Genomic DNA, 15,210 nt, shown 5'->3' on the forward strand with positions numbered 1-15,210 from the left:
ATCCGGAAATTCGTTAATCCGGACGATTTCGTTAAAAACGATACCTTCCGGATTAACGAGGTTTCACTGTATCATAGAAATTACGGAGGAGTGCATGAGGCTACAATTGCGGGGATTGATATCAATCACTGGAATGTCTGGTCCAGACTCGATTATTCACAGACCGCCGTCATATAGCTGGAATATTGCTGAAGCACGATGTGTGAAGCCCGATTCTGGTGCATCGGATCAAAATCGTAACAATGTCCTGTGTTATCTCGACGGTGTCTTATGGATCAGGACGCTGTGGTGATGAACGGGCAAGAATTGTTCATTGCCGCTTCTTGTCGATTGAGTCCAGATTGCGTCCAGATCATGCCGAATGCGAACCGTCTTTGTCGGTTCACTGTCTGATCTCTGTCGGATCGCATTCGGTAGAATCGGGACGCTGTCGGGACAGATTCTGTCGTTTTTTCACCATGCGGAAGATACAAATCGGATCAGATTCGGACTGAGAACGGGAGAATCGGGACGCATTCGGCTGAAAACGGCTGAATCTGGACGCTTCCTGAACAATATCTGATTATTTGTAAATTTCCCGCCACAAATCACAGGATCTTGATCAGACTTTTGACAAATTGTAATCGGGAATGTTCCTATCAAGGCGGCAGTAAAAATCCTGAGTGTTTGACTGAACCCTTACACCAGCTCTACAAATAACTGATTAATATCATAATTGATGTATTGTTTCAGTACTCAACAATGTAAACATAATATAAATAAAATAACATGTACTTCATATCTTCATTGTTATGGTCATTGTATTCGTCTATGCTATCAGAATACAAAGCAGGGATGTAAACACACACTGAAATTGTGTGTGTGTTTGTGTGTGTGTGTGTCTCTGTGTGTGTGTGTGCGCGCGCGTGCGTGCGTTCGTGTGTGTGTGTATGTGTGTGCGTGTGTGTGTGTATGTGTGTGTGTGCGTGCGTGTTCGTGCGTGCGTTCGTGTGTGTGTGTATGTGTATGTCTGTGTGCGTGCGTGCGTGCGTGCGTGCGTGCGTGCGTGCGTGCGTGCGTGCGTGTGTGTGTGTGTGTGTGTGTGTGTGTGTGTGTGTGTGTGTGTGTGTTTGTGTGTGTGTGTGTGTCCTTCGCCTAAGGCGCACGCAATTCGACGCCGGTGACATAAAACCATTACAAAACAGTATTTAGATGCTCGATATCGGGGATGTATTTGAACAATGTGAGCATGTTACTCTGTCTACACAAATCAATCTGTTCGTTTGAAAATTAATACAGGAACCGATTCAATAAATGATTTTTTATATACATATGGTACATATGGAGGAAGCGGTTCTGTTGCTTCTTTCCTTAGCCATTGTGATATTTCACTCAGCCGTCTCGTCAGTTGGCATCCCTCACAGCAAGATCTTCCTGGGTTTGATTTAGACCTGGAGACGTTCCTTGGTGACGAACCAGTACAGATCTGGAAATATATAAGGTCAACACAGGAAAATAACCAGTCTCGATTATCTCCCGAATCAGATTCCATAAGGGCGTAAAATGTAAAATAGTGGTAAAAAATGGATGATTTTGTTTGTGTGTTTGTTTGTTTGTTGTTTAACGCAGCACTTAGCAATATTCCAGCTATATGACGGCGGTCTGTAAATAATCGAGTCAGGACCAGACATTCCAGTGATTAATATTGCTGAGTGCGGCGTTAAACAACCAACCATCCAACCAACCAACTTAAAACCGAATTCAGTCACGCCTACACGTGAACATTTGATTTATACGTAATCAGCATCAATTTCAATGACTAGAGAATCAGCATTTTCAAAATAATGAGAAGTAAATGATAATACATATCGAATAACAAGGAAAGACATTAACAGTAATCAATGCAGCGGTCGAAGTGATGAGGAAGTCAGATACAAATACAACATGATATTTCAATAGCGAAACCAACACATGACCTGAATACAAATGTAGTTTTTGATTACGAAATGTTTTGTTTTGCTAGATAAATAATAAGAACGACTGCCTGATCATAAATCTCAATACCTATTTTTGAAAATGGTCAAGCCATTAATTTGATCTGTGTAACGATTTTCATCTTGGGGAATCTCCTTGATTGTCTTCTGATCCATTTCGCAAAATTAAAACCCGGAAATAATTGAAGTAGGACTTTCCTGTTTGGCGCTATCGTACTTTCGTTTTGTGTGTCAGCGCATAGAATACTTTGCGTATCTCAAATCAGTGTGTTGGGTTTATCTTGAAGTTCTGTCAATGCTGTGAACAAGAGTGACATTCTGGAAGTGCCATTTTGGTTGCCTACACTGTCACTGTACTTGGAACCATGAGAACAGGATTATGTCACACTCGGGTGAAGTATTTGCTGCTTGCGTTCAACTTTTTGTTGTGGGTGAGTAAGGTTTTAGTAACACTGATTATACACTCTCGTCACACAAATTAAATACGCTACCTCTGGTTGACATACCCAGCAGGCCATCCCACATGATGCGGTGGAAGTGGTGGTGGGGGGTGGGGGATGGGGGATGGGGGTCACACAGAAATATAGGAAGTTACCAATGGGCAGATTAAGGATCATTTTAAGAAAGTATAGGTTAGACCAGTTAAAATACTGGGTAGGGAGCGAAGATTTAATGGTTATATCTTAATGCTTTGTGAAATCTGTGAAAGTTAACCTGTTTTGGCTTGAACATGAACACTTCGACTTGACTATGGTGACTACGGCTTGACCAGGGTGACTACGACTTGACAAGGGTGACTAGGACTTGACCAGGGTGACTAGGACTTGACAAGGGTGACTAGGACTTGACCAGGGTGACTAGGACTTGACAAGGGTGACTAGGACTTGACCAGGGTGACTAGGACTTGACCAGGGCGACTAGGACTTGACCAGGGTGACTAGGACTTGACCAGGATGACTACGACTTGACCAGGGTGACTACGACTTGACCAGGGTGACTAGGACTTGACCAGGGTGACTACGACTTGACCAGGGTGACTAGGACTTGACCAGGTGACTAGGACTTGATAAGGGTGACTAGGACTTGACCAGGTGACTAGGACTTAACCAGGGTGACTACGACTTGACAAGGGTGACTACGACTTGACAAGGGTGACTAGGACTTGATAAGGGTGACTAGGACTTGACCAGGTGACTAGGACTTGACCAGGGCGACTAGGACTTGACCAGGGAGACTAGGACTTGACCAGGGTGACTAGGACTTGACCAGGGCGACTAGGACTTGACCAGGGTGACTAGGACTTGACCAGGATGACTACGACTTGACCAGGGTGACTACGACTTGACCAGGGTGACTAGGACTTGACAAGGGTGACTACGACTTGACCAGGGTGACTAGGACTTGACCAGGTGACTAGTACTTGACCAGGTGACTAGGACTTAACCAGGGTGACTAGGACTTGACAAGGGTGACTAGGACTTGACAAGGGTGACTAGGACTTGACCAGGGTGACTAGGACTTGACCAGGGTGACTGGGACTTGACCAGGGTGACTAGGACTTGACCAGGTGACTAGGACTTGACCAGGGTGACTAGGACTTGACAAGGGTGACTAGGACTTGACAAGGGTGACTAGGACTTGACCAGGGTGACTAGGACTTGACCAGGGTGACTAGGACTTGACCAGGGTGACTAGGACTTGACCAGGTGACTAGGACTTTACCAGGGTGACTAGGACTTGACCAGGTGACTAGGACTTGACCAGGTCACTAGGACTTGGCCAGGTCACTAGGACTTGGTTCCTGTACCAATATTACACTCTATAAATGGCTTGGCGAGTACATAAAGTTAAATAAAGGACAGTTTCAGGGCAGACGGTTCTTGAGAAACAATAAATTATTTTTACAAGTCTACATTTATAACCGACAATTGATTGAGCTCATAAATCAAAATAATTTCGAACAGTCACACGGAAGTATTTGCGTCAGAAACTATGAATATTCTTAAAGAATTCATATTTCCTGACTTAATTCTTCCCTGTGTCAGATTCAATTGCTCTGGTTGCAAACTTTATCATTTCAAATGAACTAACAATAATGCAACACTTAAACACAACTTTCATGAACTAACAATAATGCAACACTTAAACACAACTTTCATAAATAACAACGAATGCCCGTGTATGTTTAGCAACAAACACCCATGAGTGTACTCATCTGGTATCCATAGAACTACCTATACATAACATGTTTGTTTGTTTGTTGTTTAACGCCGCACTCAGCAGTATTCCAGCTATATGACGGCGGTCTGTAAATAATCGAGTTTGGACCAGACACTCCAGTGATTGACATCATGAGCATCGATCCACGCAATTGGGATCGATGACCTGCATCAACCAAGTCAGCGAGCCTGACCACCCGATCACGTTTGTCGCCTCTTACGACAAGCATAGTCGCCTTTTACGGCAAGCATGGGTTGATGAAGACCTATACCATCCCGGATCTTCACGACTGGTGCAAACAAAAGCAAAATAGCGGTGAAAAGTTATGTGAATGGATAATTGAAAATCCGTGGTGGGTGGGACTGGAAATTTTAATTTAGAATTTTATGGCAGACATTTTAAAACAAAATATTTTGTTCAAATATCAAATGGTCGGTCCCTTGCAATATTTGGTTCTGTCCTTGCCATATGTTGGAACTTGAGGATCGATGCTCATGATGTCTATCACTGGATTGTCTGTGATCCAAACACGATTACTTTACAGACCGCCGTCATATAGCTGGAATATTGCTGAGTGCGGCGTTAAACAACAAACACACAAAACAAAACAAATCCTTGCATTTTCAGCTTCATGGGATGGCAATCGTGGGTTTTGGGATATGGATCCTCGTCTCAATCCCAGAGGAGGGATATACTGAAATTAAAGATGACGAAGTTGACGAAGTGCTGAAGATTGTAGGTGGCACGCTTATCGCTGGGGGTTGTGCCATCGTCATCGTCGGAATTATCGGATGTCATGGAACCATCAAGGAAAACCCGTGTCGTCTCCTTGGGGTGAGTAAAGGTCGATGTTTGATAAGGGCTTCGTTTAGACAAATGTATCTGCACAATTTCATATATGAAGGATTGTTTCAGATTCGAAAATAGTAGCACCGGTCGTAATATAGCTAAGGTTTGCTGAGTGCGGCGTTAAGTTTGGTTTCGTTTGTTTGTTGTTTAACGTCGCACTCAGCAATATTCCAGCTATATGACGGCGGTCTGTAAATAATCGAGTCTGGACCAGACAATCCAGTGATTGACATCATGAGCATCGATCCACGTAATTGGGATCGATGACATGCATCAACCAAGTCAGCGAGCCTGACCACCCGATCCCGTTAGTCGCCTTTTACGACAAGCATAGTCGCTTTTTACGGCAAGCAGGGGTTGCTGAAGACCTATTCTACCCCGGAAACTTCACGGTTTGCGGCGTTAAGGAACAAACAGCTACACTATAACACGAGGTGTGGATGTAAAATTACATTGTGACATGACATTCAATGTTAGCGGTTCTCCGGAACATGAGCAGGTATATTCGACCTCATTTGACATTTTAGTGCGATGCAGGTAAAGAGAGTTTTTGTTTCTTTTGTTTGTGGTTCAACGCCGCACTCAGCAATATTTTAGCCAAATGGCTGCGGGCTGTGTAAATAATCGAGTCTGGGCCAGACAATCCAGTGATTGACATCATGCGCATCGATCTAAGCAAATGGTTGTTTAACGCCGCACTCAGCATTATTCCAGCTATATATGACGGCGGTCGATGCTCATGATGTCAATCACTGGATTGTCTGGTCCAAAATCGATCATTTACAGTCAGACGTCATATAGGAGGAATGTTGCTGAGTGCGGCGTTAAACAATAAACAAACAAAACAAACAAGTAACAACATACGGCAAGGACAGAAGTTGGCTTCATGCTGCCGAGAAACCTATGGCGTATATAATTCTAGTAATGACATGTGGCTGAAATATTGCTGATTGCGGCGTTAAACAACACACAAACAAACAAACAAAAACAACAACAAATGACATGTGCATATGTGTTGACTTCACAGTGGTGGTGTTTGGGTAACCTGAGTATTTATGTTTCAGTACTCTATAAGCTTGTTTATCATCTTCGCCGGCCTACTGGGAACTGGAGTTGTGATAATCATCAAAAAAGACAAAGTAAGTAATATTACAGTTTATTTGATTGTTTCTTGTTTAACGCCGCACTCAGCAATATTCCAGCCATATGACGGCCGTCTGTAAATAATCGAGTCTGGTCCAGACAATCCAGCGATGGACATCATGAGCATCGATCCACGGATTTGGGATACGATGACATGCATTAACCAAGGCAGTGAGCCTGACCACCCGATCCCGTTAGTCGCCTCTTACGACAAGCATAGTCGCCTTTTACGGCAAGCATGGGTTTCTGAAGACCTATTCTACCCCGGATCTTTAAGGGTACATTACAGTTTAACATCATGACGAAAAGGCATAAGTGAGTATAGTTTTACGCCGCTTTTAGCAATATTCTAGCAATATCACGGCGGTGGACACCAGAAATAGTCTTCAAACATTGTACCCATGTGGGGATTGGTCGTATTTGGCGGTCTAACGAACGAGATTATTTCAGGGCAACAGAGTCGGATAAAGGGAATGCTATTTTGTAGTGATGTCGGTAACAATCCAGTAGGATTTCGGGAGAGAATTTGTCCCTAGCTATAGTGACATAATGGGTCGGCTGGTAAGCTTGCTGGCTTGGTTGATGCATGTCATTGTATCCCAATTGTGTAGATCGATGCTCATTATATCAATCACTGGATCGTCTGGTCCAGACCCGATTGTTTACAAACCGCCGTCATATAGCTGGAATATTGTTGAGTGCGGCGTTAAACAACAAAGAAACAATTGCGTGGATCGATGCTTATGATATTGATCACTGGATTTTCTTGTCCAGACTCGATTATTTACAGACCGCCGTCATATAGCTGGAATATTGCTTAGTGCGGCGTTAAACAACAACAACAACAAAAAAAGCGATGTAAACGTCGCCAAACTAAATCTTCAGTACTAATGAAATAGTGTTTAATATGATGATAACACTGATGTCAATAAACACTGTTTTGACGTTTTTCTCACTGCTGTGTTTGGCACGTTTACAAACATCGCAACATAGCAGGCCCGTGAAGATCCGGGGTAGAATAGGTCTTCAGCAACCAATGCTTGCCGTAAAAGGCGACTATGCTTGTCGTAAAAGGCGACTAACGGGATCGGGTGGTCAGGCTCGGTGACTTGGTTGATGCATGTCATCGGTCCCAATTGCGTGGATCGATGCTCATGTTGTCAATCACTGGATTGTCTGGTCCAGACTCGATTATTTACAGACGGCCGTCATATAGCTGGAATATTGCTGAGTGCGGCGTTTAACAACAAACCAAACCAAAGCATGTTCCTACCAATATGGCAACCACTGAGTACATTGAGAATAACGTAATGTCTTCTTGTGCTTGTACAGATTGAAAGTAAGGTTAAAGAGACGCTGAAAACAAACAGTTCAATTTTGACGGTCCTGCGGAAAAAGGTATTTGTAACCATCATACAAATATATACTTACACAACGTTTTAGAGCTTTGTTTCATCATTATCATAAACGGCCATTATCATAATCGGCTATTATCATAATCGTCCGGACTTGATATAACATTGACTATATGTTGTGAATGATAATATATAACAGACGCTAATCAATTCCAACGGTTGTATCAATATCGAGGAAGTGAGTGAGTTGGGTTTTACGCCGCTTTGAACAGTATTTCAGTAATATCACGGCGTGTCAGCTTGACGTGGGAGAAAAGCCCGAATCTTGCAGGTCTCAGACGTTTACCCCTTTGGTGAACCCCCGTGCATGGGTAAGCTGAAAACAATTCAAGAGTAATCCAACATGTCTTTTCCAAGCAATATACGCATGTCAAAATAACATGATGTTTACTGCATTACATATGTTATTGTAGTGCCCCAATGCGACCGAGGACGACGTGACGGTAAGTTGGCGAATTTTTACTTATCTCTTTCAACTTATTTTAAAATTATTTTAGATTCATCATTCCTTCTGTTTGTGACATGTTCACCAGGATAACATAATTCTATCAATAGGGATGATCAACTTCTTTATTACAGTTGTAGCGAAGTTTTTTTAGTAGATTATCATGCAAGTGACTATCGCCTGTAATATTTGTTTGTTTGTTGTGTATCGCCGCACTCAGCAATATTCCAGCTATATGACGGCCGTCTGTAAATAATCGGGTCTGGACCAGACAATTCAGTGATTGACAACATGAGCATCAGCCCGCGCCATTGGGATCGATGACATGCATCAACCAAGTCAGCGAGCCTGACCACCTGATCCCGTTAGTCGCCTCTTACGACAAGCATAGTCGCCTTCTTTCAGGTAGCTGAAGACCTATTCTGCCCCGGAATCTTCGCATGTCTTTACCCTGAATTGTTGATTAAGTGAAAGGACACTTACATTGAGACATATTTATCTATTAGTAAACTGTCTTTACCTAAAACGCGATGTTTCGCGAACACCTGTTTCAGTGAACCAATCATATAATTTCATCACCAATTGACGTCAGGGGCTGGCCATTTCATTATGTAGGTGGCGTGATTATTGGGTCACATAGATCTTCCCGAGGCAATGGAGTTAACTGATTATAAAAGTCCTGTGGAAACTGGACTTTTTAAGTCAATTAACTCTCTTACCTAGGGAAGATGCAAAACATACAGCTATTTCAAAAACACATTTTCGTTTTAACGAAGTCTGAAAGAAGGAGGCGAACAGCTGTATTTTTGTAAATCCCGAGGCAAAATGATATTTTTCCAGCATTTACATGAAAAAAAGAAAGAAAAAAAAAAGACCCGTGAAGATTCCGGGGTAGAATAGGTCTTCAGCAACCCATTCTTGCCGTAAAAGGCTACTGACGGGATCGGGTGGTCAGGCTCGCTGACTTGGTTGATGCATGTCATCGCTCCCAATTGAATGGATCGATGCTCATGATATCAATCACTGGATTGTCTTGTCCAGATTCGATTATTTACAGACCGCCGTCATATAGCTGGCATATTGCCGAGTGCGGCGTTAAACAACAAACCAACCAACCAACATGAAAAAAAATGTTTGTTTCCGTAATCTCAGCCCTTGAAGATGTTACAATGTGAAATTAATTATTATCTCATCGCTGGCGGATTCCGGGGTAGAATAGGTCTTCAGCAACCCATGCTTGCCGTAAAAGGTGACTTTGCTTGTCGTAAAAGGCGACTAACGGGATCGGGTGGTCAGGCTCGCTGACTTGGTTGATGCATGTCATCTATCCCAATTGCGTGGATCGATGCTCATGATATTAATCACTGGATTGTCTGGTCCAGACTCGATTATTTACAGACCGCCGCCATATAGCTGTTATATTGCTGAGTGCGGCGTTAAACAAAAAAACAACCAACCAAGAACTGTAGGAGAGATGATTGATAGTAGAAGCTGGGAGTCTATTACATGGTACATTATAGTATGTGAATAACCAAAAATGTTTGTATTTTATGTGTGATTGTTTAAACTTTAACAGGCCTGTACAGCCACCATCATGAGATACCCTACTATAGTGGCTGGCCTTTCCATCGGTTTTGCCCAAGTCATGGTAAGTTCAAACGATGTTAACATACATCTTATGTTTGTTTGTTAGCTGCTCTCAGCAATATTCCAGCCATATGACGGCGGTCTGTAAATAATCCAATCTAGTAAGATGTACTGATAAGTTGTGCTCTATGTCATGGGCTTTCTGCTACCCTGGGCGGAAGCTCATTTATGTAACAGGTGCGTCTTTCTAAAAATAAAAAAATAATCCAATCTGGACCAGAAAGTCCTGTGATTGACACCATGAGCATCTATATACGCGTTTGGGATACGATGATATGCATCAACCAAGTCAGTGAACCTGACACCCGATCCCGTCAGTCGCCTATTCACACATTGTGCCCATGTGGGGAATCGAACCCGGGATTTCGGCGTGACGAGCGAACGCTTTAACCACGAGGCTACATCACCGCTCGGGAATAATACGGAGTACGGTTTTAAACAACACACTAACAACAATGTATATTTTTATTGTAGTCTCAGTATGTACAAACATGAACACAACTTACACCTCTCTCTTCCCAACAGATTCTTGGACTGGTGTTCTCACTATCATTCCACTGCACCAAGTGACGACGCACCACCAGAGGGACAAGACGATGTGTGTATTCACGACTGGAGAGAGAGCTTTATTTCAGTAAAGGGGCCATGGCCCATTATACAATACATCATATAAGAGTTAGACAATTTCACGACTGCTCTTGATTCACGATGTTTCTGTCCGGCGCCAGGCAACAAACAAACACTTACTTTTTTAAGCAAATTGTGTTAATTGTGTTAATTGTTGGTGCCACCGGCAGAGGGGGACATGCTTACCATTATACTGGTTTTCATTGACCAATTCTATAATATTCACAACTATTTTGCCTTTTACACCCAGTACGTTATATATTCACGATGGCTTACATCCGGCGGTGATGAGCTGTCATTTATGTCCTCATGTTCCTTGAAAGTGGATATATATATCTTTATCGATAATATCGCCTTAGAAAAAAAAAATATTTTGAAAAAATTGGTTAAAGACTTGCATATCTTCAAATATCAAAAGAACAAATCACGGAAGCCTTTAAAATCAGCCCTGCAGACACAGCTGTACTTACATATACATTTAAAGTGTAGTTTTGTCCAAAACACTCATGATTTTCAATGACCAGTTCACATGATTTTTATCACACCTTTTACGCCAATTTGTTTCGGGTGATAATTGAGACTCATTATTTTCAATTGAAATTAATAATGCATAGTACTCATCCATATGAACATATCTAATGGCAATTTCTAAAGCTTTTTCAATGTCCGCAATTTTGAAGATCCAGCGGGACAAACGGGGCTCTTATCACTCCTTGTCACTTTAATCTCAAGAAGATATTCAGTTTGTGTATTGAGTTCGTTTGATCAACTGACGGGGTTGTATGTTATCTCGAATAATAGGGAAGTAGAAACATTTCATTTGTATTTTTGTATACGCCGTTGTTCAAACTGTAAATATATTTGCGAGGGCGTGAACGATCTCTATGGTGAACCCCTATACGGGTTTTCCAGATTGGTAACGCACTGAGCCATTGTTGTGTCAGAGTGAGTGAGTGAATATGGTTTTACGCCGCTTTTAGCAATATTCCAGCAAAATCACGACGGGGGACACCAGAAATGGGCTTCACACATTGTACCCATGTCGGGAATCGAACCCGGGTCTTCGGCGTGACGAGCGAACGCTTGTTGTATCAGAAACTATCACCTGCATTTACATGTACAGTAAACTACGGTTATAACGAACACGCTTATAACGAACTGACGGATATAACGAACTTACTTTTTTGGTCCCGACTATTTGCTGTAGTTATGCTGTATATATGCTTATAACGAACTACGGTTATAACGAACTAAAATTAGTAGTCCCTTGGAGTTCGTTATAACCGTACTTTACTGTACTTTCTTCTCTCACCCGTGGTTTCCGAGGAGGAATATAGTCCCCAACAGCCTTTGCTTTTCCCGAGAGGCGGGACTGCTTCCGTGCTCTAGTAGATAGGCGTGTGCCTGGAGAGCAAAAGGTCGGTGGTTCGATCCCCGGCCGCGTCATACTGAATGAATTAACAGATGGTACTTGTTACTCTTCTTGACCCTCAAAATTGAGGGTCTAAAACAAGGACTGGTCGGTTCGGAGCAGTGTGCTGAGTGGGGTATCCATGTTAAACTGCAGCGGGGTATTTCAGTGGGCTAGCACTATACAGCCGATATTAGTCCGGACAAGTACAGACAGCCACACACACGCGCGCGCGCGCGAGCCACACACCCACACACACACACACACACACACACACACACACCGCTCTATAGAACGTTACGCTTAAACCCCATTTCACGTCACTTCACCTTAAAAGGCGGCTTAATGGATCGGGTGGTCAGGCACAGTGTACAGAACTAACGTTATTTTCTATCATGTATCATACATCAAGCATAATAAAGTAGTTTCGTTTCAAATGTATGTGACTTATTTTTATGTTTAAAAGACACATAATGTCAGTAATCCATCTAATCATTACTTTCAAAAATGTTTTGGCGACTTGGGTATCATTTTTGCCATCCATCACACAGAAACTTGTTTGTTGGTGTTGTCGTTATCATTTGCAGATTAAAACATATAAATCCTTTATAGAGGGTTTGGTTCATCCTGGCAGTCAGGCTGGTTAGGCTCATCATCAGCTCAGGGCCCGTCTACACGCAGCCCAGACGGCGAATGGGACTTCTCCCAGGAAGCACTGCCTAGTCAAACCCACCCAAAAGAATGTGAAGACTCACAGACACTGCAGCCTTCACCATTACCCAGATTGTCAGAAGGGCTGTATTCCTGGTAGCAAACCCGGGTACTCTCCCGATGTCAGTCAACAGATTTGGAGGTACCAAACCTAAAGCATCGAGAGCAATGGGGAGTCGGACAACTTGGTGTTTGGGATGCAAGCGTGACATCTCGAAAGCGAGGTCTGCATATTTGCCATGTTTTTCCTTAATCTTGTCAATCACATTTCTGTCGAAAGGGACTGAAAATTCAATGATATAAATAAATGATTTCATTGGATTTATCAAAAAGGAAAAGATCAGGTTTGTTGGCCTGGATATGTCCGAGGCTGTATACGGGCATATTCCAAAGGATTTTGGATTCATCATTTACCATGACGCCCTCCGGGTCGTACCATGGAAGGACCTATTTGTCAAAACCACAAGCATAGCGAAGACGGTAATAAAATGATCGAGCCCACCTATCATGTCGCTTAAGATACTGTGTCTGTGCCAAAGCTGGGCATCCACTGACAATGTGTTAGACAGTCCCATTAAATTCATTACATAATCTACATTTCATATTCACATTTTAATGCAAAAACACGCACTCACGGAAGTGGCTGGGCTTGAACAGCAAACAGAAAGCCTTCTGTTTCACTTTTCAGGACAGACGATTTCATCCAAGTGAAGAACAGCAGGATTACTGATGTTCTCAACACACTGCACATAAACTCGATGCAGTGGTCGTTCAGACAACCTCTAGAGTCTGGGCTGATTTGATATGGCACTTCGCTTGGTTGACACTCATTTCTGTACCGTCCAGCAGTAAAGAACCATCAACAAAATTAACACTGACATTGAGATTATGTACCTCATCCTTGGCTCGTTTTAGAAAACTGTGGAATGCCTTGTTTTCATTATGAGTCTTGACATGCTTCACAAGAGGATCATCAGACAAATAAATGTGTGCAAAAGTGCACAAAACAATTCTATCATGAAGAGCCTCCGCATTAATCAAACCACGCCCTCCCATCATAATTTGTAAATATAAGTGAGTGAGTGAGTGAGTTTGGTTTAACGCCGCTTTTAACAGTATTCCAGTTATATCGCGGCGTGTCAGCTTAATGTGGGAGGAAAGCCCGAAGTGATGCAGGTCACAGACGTTTACCACTTCGGTGAAACTCACGGGCACGGATATGGTGCTGACGAACCTAGAAACATAATTGGGGCGAACCGGGATTCGAACCCACAATCATAGATTTCTGGCGTGCCCAAGGGACGCAACTCTGCACAGCGAATCGCGGCGCCTTAGACGACTGGGCCACCCGTGCCCCCTGTAAATATAAGCGATTGAGGGAAGAGCGAGGGTGGTGGGATCTATTGTCTGACATGATTCTTCGTGTGAGGGTGTCAATACCCTGAATTTCTTGTTTCGTCCAATCAACAACACCAGAAGAATACGAAAGGACAGGCACAGCAAAAGTATTTGTGGCTTTTTATTATTATTATTAATTTTTTTTCATCATTATTATAGAATTAGCAGTAGTTGTAGTAATCGTCGTAGAAGTAGTAGTTGTAGACAAATAAATGTGTGCAAAAGTACACAGTACAATTCTATCATGAAGAGCCTCCACGTTTGTCAAACCACACCCTCTCATTATAATTATGATAATAATAATTATTATTAAAACAGAGGATGGTCACATTATACTTCACAGGGAAACTAGGCTCCGGTCAAATTTCCCTGATAGTTTAATGCGATTTGTAATGATATATTATCTTTTGACTTTCAGTATCAATTTGATTTAAATGTATATGCATGGACTTATCTGTAAACACGGGGTACATGTCATAGTCATAACGTTTTTTATCATGGCTAGACTTCCTTGTGGAAACTGGATATTTTAGTTTATGGGTGGAACAGCTGACATGCCGATTAACTGTGGGTTAAGGAAGCAGCTTCACACTTGGCATAGGGCAACGCAATTATTACTCAATGGATCAGTGTGTACGCAACTTACATTCTCAGCTTCCTGGGGAGCATACAGCCCAAGCTGCGTTTTAGGGGTTAGGCATTGCGTTCACATTGCTGTCTCATCCTAACTGGTACCCATTCGCTGCAGGGTGAACGGAGGCATATTTCGAACAAAGTTACTTACACAAGGCGACCCGTGAAGATCCGGGGTAGAATAAGTCTTTAGCAACCCATGCTAGTCATAAAAGGCGTCTATGCTTGTCGTAAGAAGCGACTAAGAGAATCGGGTGGTCAGGCTCGCTGACTCGGTTGATGCATGTTATTGTGTCCCAATTGGGCGGATCGATGCTCATGACACCAATCATGCCACGCCTGTCCGAAAATGAGCGTCTGCGAGCCATTGGTATGCTTGAAGCAGGATCGAGCCAACGTGATGTTGCAAGACAATTTAACGTCCACAGAAACACCGTTTGGTGTTTATGGCAACGTTGGCAACAGACGAATGCAGTTGCAGGCAAAGACAAGACATGACAACTGGATTCGAACAAAACACCTACGAAATCGATTCCAGCCAGCAACAGTGACTGCAAGAAGCATCCATGGCATTCGACGAATATCTTCACAAACCGTACGTCGTCGCCTCAGATGTGCAGGGATTGTCGCCAGAAGACCCGTCAGACGTCCCATTTTGACAGGAAACCACCGTCAAGCACGTCTGCAGTGGTGCAGACAGCGTCTACGCTGGACGGCATTGCAGTGGGGACAAGTTCT

At 42.9% G+C, this 15,210-nt stretch overlaps 1 protein-coding gene across 1 annotated transcript; it reads left to right on the forward strand.

Annotated features, from left to right (window-relative positions):
* Positions 1–2,176: 2,176 nt before the first annotated feature.
* Positions 2,177–12,169, forward strand: LOC124151658 (tetraspanin-8-like). Its single transcript, XM_046524238.2, has 7 exons — positions 2,177–2,404; positions 4,821–5,027; positions 6,107–6,181; positions 7,518–7,583; positions 8,014–8,043; positions 9,622–9,693; positions 10,218–12,169. Exons 1-7 carry the CDS (start codon positions 2,339–2,341, stop codon positions 10,260–10,262), a joined length of 561 nt encoding a protein of 186 aa, XP_046380194.2. The 5' UTR covers positions 2,177–2,338; the 3' UTR covers positions 10,263–12,169.
* The last annotated feature ends 3,041 nt before the right edge of the window (positions 12,170–15,210 follow it).

This window comes from Haliotis rufescens, unplaced genomic scaffold (assembly GCF_023055435.1).
Source record: "Haliotis rufescens isolate VD_foot unplaced genomic scaffold, xgHalRufe1.0.p SCAF_6, whole genome shotgun sequence".
Classification (NCBI taxonomy): domain Eukaryota; kingdom Metazoa; phylum Mollusca; class Gastropoda; order Lepetellida; family Haliotidae; genus Haliotis; species Haliotis rufescens.

What these genes read in the sequence shown, in the direction of transcription:
- LOC124151658 (XM_046524238.2), top strand. Translation starts at nt 2,339, where the DNA reads ATGAGAACAGGATTATGTCACACTCGGGTGAAGTATTTGCTGCTTGCG. An exon ending in TAATCATCAAAAAAGACAAA is followed by an intron (nt 6,182 to 7,517) that starts GTAAGTAATATT and finishes GTGCTTGTACAG; the next exon opens with ATTGAAAGTAAGGTTAAAGA. An exon ending in TGACGGTCCTGCGGAAAAAG is followed by an intron (nt 7,584 to 8,013) that starts GTATTTGTAACC and finishes ATGTTATTGTAG; the next exon opens with TGCCCCAATGCGACCGAGGA.